The sequence below is a fragment of the Strongylocentrotus purpuratus genome, unplaced genomic scaffold (assembly GCF_000002235.5).
Source record: "Strongylocentrotus purpuratus isolate Spur 01 unplaced genomic scaffold, Spur_5.0 spur5_scaffold_8, whole genome shotgun sequence".
Taxonomy (NCBI): domain Eukaryota; kingdom Metazoa; phylum Echinodermata; class Echinoidea; order Camarodonta; family Strongylocentrotidae; genus Strongylocentrotus; species Strongylocentrotus purpuratus.
The window spans coordinates 25,375,146-25,387,690 of NW_022145614.1; the positions used below are offsets into that span (position 1 = coordinate 25,375,146).

The window sequence follows — 12,545 nt, forward strand, 5'->3', positions numbered from 1 at the left end:
GTATTTGCCCTCGTATCCGTATATCTGCATGCAGCATTGCGTACCGATTTTTTCCCCGATTTACATAGAAAGAGTCTACACGATACTCCACGTTTATATCATTTTGTGAATCTTAGCAGTCTCCGGTGGGAGGGTGAAGAAGAAGGAGGTAATTTCTGTCATTATTGTGTCTGTTCGCGGTGTTTCAAGTTCAGGGATCAGGAGGGAGATTTTATATACCTGGAAACATGTCTTCAGCGCTTGAGCAAATTCTGCTGAAACTCCTGGTGCCTGACAATGTGGTAATACAACAGGTAAGGTTCACATTTCTAAACTTCAACAAAATTTGCCATGAAGATCGTGGACTGCTCTGCCTGGCCTGGCCGAATGTTGTGAATGTGTGATGGTGAATGGTGGCTGACTGACTTGGTGAGAAAGTTTTTTTTTTTTGCCTGTTGTTACTGTTGTGAAAATAATGATGGTTGATGAATACTATGATTGTTTTCTGTAATGTTTGATCATTGATGGTGATGGTTTTGAACAATTTGCATGAAATATGAATTTTTGTATTGTTGTCTTTTTTGCCCAATTTTGGGGGGATAAATTATAAATAATGTAAACAAAATGTTTATAGAGATTAGAGTAAAATGAAAATGGTCTAGTCTACATTTCTAATTGATATTTGATGAAGTCTGTGTCTGTATTTCACTTACCGGTACCAATGGCAAAGAAGGCAAGGCCGCAACAAAACTGAACAAATATGCTTTCTTAATTGAGGATCTGACATAGATCTAGACCATAGACCTATTTATATTTACAATCTTGCTTGCTTGAATTTTCAATCATATTATTACTTTAGAGTTTAGATCTAGATCCTTATATAATATTAGATGGTTTTGAGTGTGATACAAGAATATATTGCTTGAGCTATGACAATATTGGACGAGTTAAAGACAAGTCCAAAATTGTCTTAGCGACAGCAATATATTCTTGTATCACACAAAAACAAAGCCATCCATATAATATTATTATTTTTATGCCTCCGTTACGAAGTAGCCGGAGGCATTATGTTTTCGGGTTGCCGTCCGTCCGTCCGTACATGTACGTACGTCCGTCCGTACATCCCGTTCTCGTGATCGCGTTATCTGAAGAATTGATGGATGGATTACCTACCAAACTTTGGTCATGTATGTATCTTGCAGAGCCGATGAACTGATTAGATTATGGGGTCATCAGGTCAAAGGTCACAGGGCTCATTATGTATGCAAAAACAGCTCGTGATCGCATTATCTCAAGAACCAATTGATGGATTCCTGCAAAACTTTGGTCATGTAGGTATCTTGCAGAGCCGATGAACTGATTAGATTTTGGGGTCACGAGGTCAAAGGTCACAGGGCTCATTATGTATGCAAAAACAGCTCGTGATCGAGTTATCTCAAGAACTGATTGATGGATTCCTGCCAAACTTAGGTCATGTATGTTACTTGCAGAGCCGATGAACTGATTAGATTTTGGGGTCATGAGGTCAAGGTCAAAGGTCATGTGGCTCATTATGTATGCAAAAATATCTTGTGATCGCATTATCAGAACAGATTGATGGATTCCTGCCAAACTTAGATCATGTATGTATCTTGCAGAGCCAATGAATTGAGTAGATTCTTGGGTCATGAGGTCAAAGGTCAAATGTCATGGGCTCATTATGTATGCAAAAATAGCTTGTGAATACATTCTTATTAGAACTGACAGATGGATTACTATTTAACTCAGGACATCTTGCAGAGCCAATGAACTGAGTACATTTTAGGGTCATGAGGTCAAAGATCAAAGGGTCGTATATGTATATGAGAAATTACTTGTATTCACGATATTCTGAGAACCTGTTAAAGGGGAAGTCCACCCTGAAATTAAGTTAGTTTTAATAGGAGTAGAAAAATGAGAGAAACAAGTCAGTGAAAGTTTGAGCAAATTCCGATTAAAAATAAGGAAGTTAGGATTTTTTAAGTTGTGATCAATCAAACACAAATTGGCAACTCTATGACGTATCATGCGAGCTCAACTTCCATTCGCTCAGTACTAAAAAAATCTAAAATTTTCATTTTCCCTCAAGAAAAATTTCAACCATACATGCACCCTAAATATAATAATTGCAAATATGTTTCTATACTCCCCCTGCAAGGAACAAATATATATTCTGTCATCAATAACGAAGAAAACATGATTTTATGGAATATTATGCACAAAGCAAATGAAGGAGAGCTCGTATAATAAGTCACAGAGTTGCCAATTTGTATTTGATTGATCACAACTTCAATAATTCATAACTTTCTTATTTTCATTCAGAATTTGCTCAAACTTTCACTCACCTGATTTTCTTATTATTCTGCCTCTATCGAAACAAACTTATTTTGGGGGTGGACTTTCCCTTTAATGGATTGCAATGAAACTTGAATTTGAAAATTTCTTCTGTTTTGGTTTGTAATTGCTCTATGACGGAGGCATCATTTTCGACTGCACGCAGTCGAAGTTCCATCTAGTTATCTATATTATTAGTCTGACTAGCGAAATAAAAAAAATTTGACTTACCTTGGTAAAGTGTCTGATATGGCAAGTTGTTCTGCCGAAACTACGTCTGACAAAAATGACCACCTCTAATCTACAAACGAAAGTTGATGATTGTCAGTTTTATTGAAGAATTCTGTCTGATGATGATAATCATGGGAATGACACTGGTGATGATGAAATCATGATGAGAAGGAGGAAGAGGAGTTGAGTTGATGATGATGATGAAACTGATGATGAGAAGGAGGAAGAGGAGTTGAGTTGATGATGATGATGAAACTGATGATGATGATGATGATGATGATGATGATGATGATGATGATGATGATGATGATGATGATGATGATGATGAAGATGATGATGAAAATGTTGATGGTGATGGTGATTGTAATGATGATGATGATAAGAAACTGATAAGGAGGAGGAGGAGGATTATGAGAAATAAGATGTTCATAATTATAATGATGATGATGATGATGACTGGAATTGCCAAATACAGGAGATGTATACAGGTGTAAGTGTAGTATGGTGTACATTGTTGAGAGTATCTTGTATCTTCTAGAAAAGACACTATATAAACCAGTTATTATTAGTTTTTATCATAATGCCATGGAAAGAAAGATCTTTCATTTAGGTCCTGTCGTAAAATGCTTTACAAAAGAAAGTGACAAAAAAATCAGTCATATCGTCTCTCAAACTCGGACTAGAGATTTAATTCATCCTTTCTTTTAAATTTGTTTCTTTATCCTCTTATCTCCAAACCTTTCATCAATATCTCATATGATTTCACCATTATGTTCAATATGTTGTGTACATTTTTTAATTTTTTATTATCATATTTTCTCATTTGCTTTCATGAAATTGAATACTTTTCAGATAAGTCTTGTGTTTAATCATTAAAGTACATGCACTTTATGGCCGTAGCACATCTTGCATGTCGAATACAAAAGAATTGGTTCTGAAAAGCTAGACATACATTATCATGCATTAAGGGTTAGAATATGCCTTTTGCTTTGGGAGTGGGTTCTATTTATCTATTTAATTGTGTTTACACTTGTTAACTGCTGTATAGATTTTATGTTGAAAAACACGGTGTAAGGGTATGTGAAAATATTTTGAGCTTTTGACTTATTTATTTTTGCCTTTGTTTTTCCTTCATTTTACTAATCTGGATTTTCGGGGAAACAAGGACAATATTACATCAGGAATGTTGAGTCCTCTGTTAAAGGTTTTTGATTTGTAATGTGCTGAAAACATTTTCCAAATAGGTAATTGCTGAAGTGTGTAAATAGTTTCATTATTCATAAGAATCCCATTTGGTGTTCCCGAATAAGCAACCTAGTTTGTGTTCTGGAGTAATTCTTATCATCTAATGTTTTTTCCCCATTGTTTTGGTAGTTTCATCTTTCTAGTTACAATATTGATTTTGCTTCTCCATCACATTTTGTTCAATTTTTTTTACCCCACTTTTGTTCCTTCACCTCCCTTTTCTTACCTTAATAATTTACTTTTTTTCTTCTTTCCATCAATTGCTCATTTTCATTATTTGTTCAATTTCTCCCTTTACATTTCCCCTTTCAACCTCTCTCTTTAATTTTCCATGTTTTTCACTTTCTTTATCAATCCCTCTGCTCTTCCTCTCATTTTCTTTCTCTTCTGCCCTTTTCTCTATTTCATCCTTCCTCACTTCCTCTTCTTTCTTGCTATTTTCCTTTTCTCTTGCTCTTGCTCCATTCTTCTTTCTCTCCATCTATCTCTTTCTCCTTTTATCTTTCTTTATCATTTCTGTCCCTCATCCTACATCTTCCTTCATCTTAATTTTCTATCATGTTTTCTTCTCCCTGTCCTCCCTCCTACTCTTCCCTCTTTTATTCTCACCCTTTTGTATTCTCACCTTACATTGTATCCCTCTCACTTCTTTCTCTGCTCTTCTATTTTTCATTCTCTTTTCCCTTTCTTTCTGTAACCCTATTTCAATTCCTTTTTTTTCTCCCCCCACCCTCTTTTGTCTTCTACTCTTCCTCTTTTCATCCTCATTTTCCCCGACTCTCCTCTCTTCTCTTCTCCCCCTCTCCTGTCCTTTTGGTGTTCCTTTCCTATTCTCTTTTTCCTCTTCCTTGTCCTTCTCCTCCTCCTCCCCTCTTCTCCTCCCTCCCCTTCTTCTCCTCCCCTCCCCCTCTTTTCCTCCCCCTCTTCTCCTCCCCCTCTTCTCCCCCCCTCTTCTCCTCCCTCCCCTTCTTCTCCTCCCCTCCCCCTCTTCTCCTCCCCCTCTTCACCTCCCCCTCCTCTCCTCCCCTCCTCTCCTCCCCATCATCTCATGCTCTCCTCCTCCCCTCCTCTCCTCCCCTCCTCTCCTCCCCTCCTCTACTCCTCTCCTCTCCTCCTCTCCCCTCCTCTCCTCCTCTCCTTCTCTCCCCTCCTCTCCTCCTCTCCCCTCCTCTCCTCCTCTCCCCTCCTCTCCTCCCCATCCCCCTCCCCCTTCTCTCCTCCCTTCTCTTCTCCTACATGTAACATTTTCCTATCATCTTCTCCCCCTCTTCTTATTTTCTCCTCCTTTTCCTCCTCTTTTCCTCCTGTTCCCCTCCTCCTCTTCCTCCTCCTCCTCCTCCTCCTCCTCCTCCTCCTCCTCCTCCTCCTTCTCCTCGTTCTCTTCCTCCCCCCTCCTCATATTCCTTCCTTCACTGCAGGGCACTGATGAACTGAAGCAAGCCCTGAAGAACCCTGGAGTTGTGCCAGAGCTATGTTCTGTTCTTACAACTTCCCCAAACCCACAGGTATCAGTTAGCCCTCCACTAACCTTCTCCTTTCCTTCCGCCATTCTTCCTGTCTTGCCCGCAAGACTAATAGACGGGAGATACTCGCCTCGATTTAAAGGGAAAACATTAATCTTTCATGTTACATTCGGCTGCCATGCCTGCCAGTCATTTAAAGGTACACTGTAGCACTGATCCATACATGTAGCAGAACAAGGGAAACGTGATTCCTAAAACTAGTAGTCCTACAACTGTCCTGAATATACCAACTTTCCTCCACATACATTTGTAGGTCCTCTATTAACAATGATATTGATTCTTTTGATTTGTAGCTGCTATTTCTCGATCAAAACCGATCAATGTGATTATAAAAGTCAAAAGACTGATCCACGAAACCTGAATCAGTGGTTTGTAGTGAAGACCTTTACTTTGCTAAGAAATTTTATGATGATTACTCTTAGTACATGTGGACCAAAATGTTAATTCATATGTACAATATGGGGAGGGCATGCTCAAGCTTGGACTTTAGTTGGCAGAATACTTTGGGGTGCAAGCCTAGATACACCTCATTCCCTCCCCTTGCCTCATGGTGGATAGACAAGTTTACCCATATTTCTCTCAATATTTCACAAAATGAAGATTTGGGGTTGTTCAACAATTTCTGGAAGATCATGTTGAAGTACATTACCAAAAAATGAATATACTAGGCAGTATTCAGGGGCAAATCCCCTTTTACGCACTTCAATGTGTAGTATTGATTTGAAATCTCTACACATCCCTGATTCTGCCTTTAAGCCGTCTGAGCCCAGCGAGTCAGGCAGGATGCGAAACCTTTATTTCTGATGACTTCATATAGTTTGTGAGCACTGCAGCCGCATGAATCTGATTAACGAGTGTTTTCCTCTCCCTCACATTGACCCATTTGCCATGTCCTCTCCCAGGGGCTTGCACTTAGATGTTTGTCTTGAACTAATCGTCAGGACTTTTGTCGTAAAAGGACATGCTTACATGATTTTGCGGGTCGTAAACTGTTCAGATGAATTAGTTTGATTCATGGTATGCAGTTTTTATTACTGCTCTACCCATGTTGGTTTTTTAGCCATTTTTATGATCATTCCAACAGCCTTTTCACACACAGCTAAAATTCTATAAACATGACTAGTATAAACGTGTTTCGAACGTGTTTAAACTAATCACGAGCCTTTCACACACAGAAATTTCGTTGCGATCGTTAATAGTTTCGTGATTAACTACTGCTCGTAAAATGCGCAGTAGTGCCATTGCGCATTAAAGGTCATGTCATGTCAATCAAAGCGCACGCTCCATCCAGTTTAAACACGTTTAAACACGAATTTCCTTTCACACACAAAATGTCAAGCTCTCTAGATACGAACTTCGTATCTGCAGCCTGCTTTTAGGGGCGTATGGATCGCGACTTCGTATCTATCCCAACATCGTATAAACGATGTTCACACTGGGAAATTTTGTCTATAAACATGTTTAAAACTGTTGAGTGATTCTAATCATCTCTAGATACGATGAATTTTAGCTGTGTGTGAAAAGGCTGCAAGACTTTTCTCTTTCCTGTGTATTTTTATGATGACCGTGATGTTCAGGCATGGTTTCCCTCTTTCTCAATAGTTAAATTTGAAAATGCAATCCAACCAAAAACACATTCTAAATTATCACCTTGTAAGTATTGGAGGAATGAAATTTGATTGTTTCTTAATTTGTAAACCTACAGTACAACTACATGGATATGCGGATGTAATTATTGTATCAACATTGTTGTTTTGTGTACTTGTATATAATTCAGGGCTATTTATCCATTATGTAATGTGATTATTCTTGTGAGCTTCCATATTTCATGATTTTTATATAGTTTGAAAAAGTCAGAATGTCCTTTCTTGATCAATATTTTAGTCAGTAAAGTTTTAGTCTTTGCAGACTGTTCTGTTTTTTTGTCATCAATAACGAGAATTTTGCAAAATTCTTCTTTGATAAGTGGGAACAATCGAATGAAAATATTCAAAGTGGAAACCACTGTAATTATTCATGGCTAACACTAACAGTGTCTGGTGCCAGCATACATAAAAGGGGGAAATTTGGTTAAGTAAGAGGTACTGTTTTTGAGTCATAACCGTAATGGAAATGTTTTCTGACAACCAATCAAAGTGACATTAATCACCCTTTACAAACGCAGGAGAAGCCAAGTGCAAAGAATTAGCCTGTTTAATGGGATGCATGTGGGTCTATTACTCATCAGACAGACATTGTTTCCCCCTCCCCCTCCCCTTAGTTGCAGGCACAGACCCTGGTCAGTCGTAAGAAATAACAGTGTCTGAATTGTAAGACTATGTCGACTGCATAGTCTTCTGCACTCCATAGGCCATGTAGCATAGCTGCTAGTTTGCAGGCACAAACCCTGGTCAGTCGTAAAAGAGAGTCTGCACTACAAGACTACCATAGACTTCTCTCAAGGCACAATGATTTTTTGATAAAGTGTCAAATTAGGTTCTGTGCTTGCAGACTACATAGCTGCTGTTAACACAACCAGAGACGATCAAAGTTTAGGCAAGGTTCAAGGCATTCTGGAATTGTATTTAAGTGTCAAACTAGAGTCTGATTATGCAGACTATCCTCTCCTACCCCTTCTCCCCTCTTATTTTAATTTTGATGGGGGCTCTAGGTTCGACAGTTTGCAGCTGTGCTACTCAGACGGCTGGTCCGAAGATGGAAGAAATTCTCTCCAGATTTCCACAATAGGTAGGATATCCTGATTGTGGAGTCAAAATGCATTCCAGAGATATGTCTGTCATCTATCATTCAGATAAAACTTTGTTACAGTTCTGTTTTTTGTTTCTTCTTTTAACACTTGATCAATGACATCACGTATTATGATGTCAGTGCAGAAATAGAATATGGAGAGTTTCCTTGAAAGGTTTAATAATCAATCTTTCATTCCTTAGTTCCATTTACTGAAAACTACACCTAGATGAATTTCAAAATTGCTTTTTTTAAAGGAAACATGATTTGATTAATTCAAATTCAATGTATGAATAACTACTGGTATGCATATACAGTGTATTTGGCAGCTACCCTCTTTTTCCTTGAGATAGTATTTTTTCACAAATGAAAATTGGGAAGAAAAATGATTATGAATTCAGTATTAAGGAAGAAAGATGGCTTTAGTAGTAGAAAATTAAAAAAGGTATATTGAAGATGTAGTATTTCAAGAAAATGTCTGTATGCAATGTCTTTTAATGTGATTAAAGTGGAATATGAAAAGATTTGTTATATATTATTGCTGGAAAAATTGACATTCTTTAATCTTTATGTTCAGTAATGAAACACCTTTCTTTGATTCACATAGGTTGTTTTTGTTTGCTTTTCAGCCTGAAACTAATTTCATTGCAAGTTTTGCAACATGAAACTGAGTAAGTATAAAATATTCTATAAAATGATATAGAATAAAGAATTAACATATAACTAGAGATCTGAGGATTTTCAGTGAATTAATGTGACTCAAAGATGTCCAAAAGCTGTATGAAAAATTTAATTTCTGAATGTAATTTTGAAAGGCCGCACAATGCAGATATAAACGGATTTTTAAAATGAATATTGTAAATGTTTCAGAATGCCTTTAACATTTTCTCTCGATGCACAGTTTCATACTTGAACTTTAAGTAAAGGTCCCACGTATGATTCTTGGAACCCAACTTTGAGGCGGAAACATAAAATGTGGTCCAAGATGTGACGCCTCTAGAAACCTAGTGAACAACGATACAAAATGATTCACAAGATTATTGGGGTGGGGTTTGGTTTAAACTTTGAGAGTAGTTGTCATACGTACATTGTACAAGTGTCTGTATTTCCTCATAGTTTAAATTACATTTGTTCAAAGATTAAAATGAAGAATTGTTGCGATAGGTATTGAGATGAAGTAGGAGGAAGTGAAGGGTAGGGAAGATTGTCTTTCATGTATGTCGTAGAAGAAGAAATGTATGAAGGGGGGGGGGGGGTGAGACTAAGTGCTAATCCTTTGCAAACCATACATGGATAGACTGTATCTCCAGCCTAAAGTTTGTTAACAGAATCAGAAGCCTTTCTGACGTGTTTCAGATTAAAATTGAGATCCTTATGTTGTCTTTCTTTTGACAGTGTAATGTACAGCTGCTTACTGTACCATGCTCATTTAATTAAGCATGGCCGCTATGACTCAATCGTTCAAAATAGACCATTTCGTTATGTAATCAGATTCAATGCATAAAGCTTTATTAAGTGCCATGTTACAGATTATTTCATTCACCTTTTATGAATAATTATGCGCATTTCATGCATTCATTGTTGCCAGGTAGGACAAACATTATAGCATGTAACTACTCGTTATGTATGCAATTTGCATTCTGACTATTGAAAACAGGTGAATGATTTGATTTGTAACGAGGCACTTAACAAAGATTGTGCATTAAATTTGATTACATTTCGAAAATGGCCTACTAAGTATTGCATTGTCAGTGTACCAGGATGCTTCACTTTTATGAGAAATAATTTTAAACCAGAGTGACTTCACTCACTGGTATTAGGGACTTTTAAATTTGCGTGGGCTGATACGTATGACGCCCATTCCAGGCAGTGCATTTAAAGGACGTCGATCGTAGCAATCCACGTTGTCTTCGTGCGAATCTGAAAGTCCCTATTCTTGCCTGCTTTTGTTTATTATTTCTTTTATTGTTTGAAAATGAGTTGACTGAACAGAGGGGTGCAGTGAATGGGCGAAACTTGAAATGTTATGTTGGGCCCGTATACGGACACCTACCCCCTCGACATCCACCCCCCGGATAACCACCCCCAGTCAACTACCCCCTAGGACAACTACCCCCTAGAACAATTACCCCCGAGGGCAACCACCCTCTAGGACGACTACCCCCGGGACAACTACACCCCCCGGACAACTACCCCCTAGAACTAAGGGGTAGTTGTCCTAGAGGATGGTTGTTGTAGGGGGTAGTTGTTCTGGGGGGGGGGGGGGTAGTTGTCCCAGGGGGTAGTCATCCTGGAGGGTGGTTGCCCTAGGTGGTAGTTGACTGGGGGTGGTTATCCGGGGGATGGATGTCCAGGGGGTAAGTGTCCTAGAGCCGTTGGGGCCACCTTAACACAAGTTCATAAAGGTGCACCAGTAAGTTCATTTTTAATGAACATGGGCTTTTTTTTTTATTTTAGGAGAGTTGTTCGTAACAGCGTGGCTCAGCTAGCAGCGGCCATTGCTCGCTATGAGCTTGCTGATCAGAAATGGCCGGAGATCCTACAGTATATACAGGAGGGTGCCGCCAACCCCAATCCACAACAGAGAGAGGTACGCATATATATATTATAAATAGATTACTGATATTTTAAGAGCAAGAACCATCTAGCCTCTAATTCAGACAGGTAGTTGTTAGAAAAAGAGCCATTGCATGTCAAAGATTTAAAGTAAAAACAGAAACAAAGATTTAACAATTACAAAGCACTTATCCTGTCATCGACCCAGATGAAAATGTTCTCTTGTATCATCTTTGTTTGTATGTTTGCAAGAAGGAAACAAGGTCTAACATTGTGTACTTAAGAATGTGAGGAAGCTTGATTGTGGAGAATTTGAAACATTTTTTTGCTGTTCTGGTATGAAAGATCAGCATCGTAGTCTGCATATAAATGGCTATTCTTCTTTAAAACACGTACAGATCCAGGTGGTCCCTGTATGGAGGCTATGGGAATTAGAAAATTCAGTAGTCAACGAGTTAACAAACTTCAAGGAAGGTGTACTTGACTGAAAGGGTTATTCATTTTAGGATTGATTGATACAGTTTTCATGGTATAGTGGATACATCACCAGACATCACCATACATCACATGGTTCGCGGTTCAAATCCCACTGCGGCACTACTGTCTTTTGGCAAGACATTGATCTATATTTGCCTCTCTCCACCCAGGTGATGTAATTGGGAACCCGGCAGGGAGAAATTCCTCCATGCCAGAGCGCCCTATTAGAGGGTAGCTCGGCTAGTGTTGGGTAATGGAAGTAAAGTGCTTAGAAATAAAAGTGTTACCAGTAAGCGCTATACAAATGTTACTATTATTATTATTGGAATCACCATCAAGGTCTAATTGTTGAGTTAATATTTTCCTTCAATTCTAGCTTTCTGTCCTTCTTCTGAGCTGTATTGTGAGTACATCTGCCAACCACTTACGACCTTTCTACAAGGGACTCTTCCACATGTTTGATACCATGCTCCAAGACACACAGAGTAAGAATGTGCCATTCTATGCAGTCAAGTAAGTAATCCTTCATTTTGTTTAATTGATTTATAACTTATCCCTTTAATACAGATTTTCACTTTTTATGTTGTTCCTCTAGATATGTGTAAACTGTATAGCTCCCAGCATTTGCAGGGTAACGTTAAAAACAACGTTAATTTATTTTTATTTTTAAACATGGGAGAAATAATGATGATTGCAAAGGTCTTCTACATGCAAGTGATATTGAGTATTTAGGGAATTTGAAAAAAAATGAACATTAAAAATTAAAAAAACTCTTTATCTATGTGTTCTGTTGTGATATGCTTGAAGGTGACTCATTTGACTTTAATGTGCTCTTCGTCCAATGACTTTTAGAAGGATGACCTCATATGTGTATACATTTTTTTTTTCTTCTTCTAGGTTTTACTTTATTAATTGTAGTTGGGTATCATCTTCTTTTTTAAATTGTTTACTATCCATCACAGAACAATGACAGCTCTGGTTCACTATACAGGCACAGATGAAATAGTAAGTTCTTAATGTTTACTTTGCTTATGTCAATTATCCATAAGGTGTAAAAAGAACACAACATAAATGCCAAATGGTATTAAATAACTCATTATTTTGTACTTGATCTTATTAAATAGAAACTTGCACATTCAAGGATTGAGTAATGTTTATGACATTTCTTCAAATGCTTGTTTTACAATGTTTTTAATTAATATATTCATCTGTTCACATTGTCATAGTCAAGGTCAGCGAATGTTAGAGACTAGCAAGCAGTTCATGAGCAATGCCATTGCCCATTATATTACTCTTTCACAAAAGTTTTTGCTATTAAACTTCTTTGATGCTGAACGATTGTTTGGAATCAATGATTTAGCTATGAAGGGTTTATCTTTTGAATGTGAACGGACCTGCTAATCGCACTGCATTTATCATTTCCCCTGCAGCCCCTGTTCACAAAAGCTTTTGCTA

General features: G+C 37.9%; 1 protein-coding gene across 1 annotated transcript in view; it reads left to right on the top strand.

The window, feature by feature from the left end:
* Window positions 1-93: 93 nt before the first annotated feature.
* The window catches only part of LOC763467 (importin-4), a 12,753-nt gene continuing 301 nt past the window's right edge, over window positions 94-12,545 (top strand). The window contains exons 1-7 of the mRNA XM_030976114.1: window positions 94-293; window positions 5,226-5,312; window positions 7,981-8,057; window positions 8,687-8,728; window positions 10,515-10,647; window positions 11,467-11,603; window positions 12,053-12,095. Of these exons, the coding sequence (XP_030831974.1) occupies window positions 228-293; window positions 5,226-5,312; window positions 7,981-8,057; window positions 8,687-8,728; window positions 10,515-10,647; window positions 11,467-11,603; window positions 12,053-12,095 (585 nt within the window). The 5' untranslated portion in view covers window positions 94-227. The remainder of the gene's footprint in view (window positions 294-5,225; window positions 5,313-7,980; window positions 8,058-8,686; window positions 8,729-10,514; window positions 10,648-11,466; window positions 11,604-12,052; window positions 12,096-12,545) is intronic.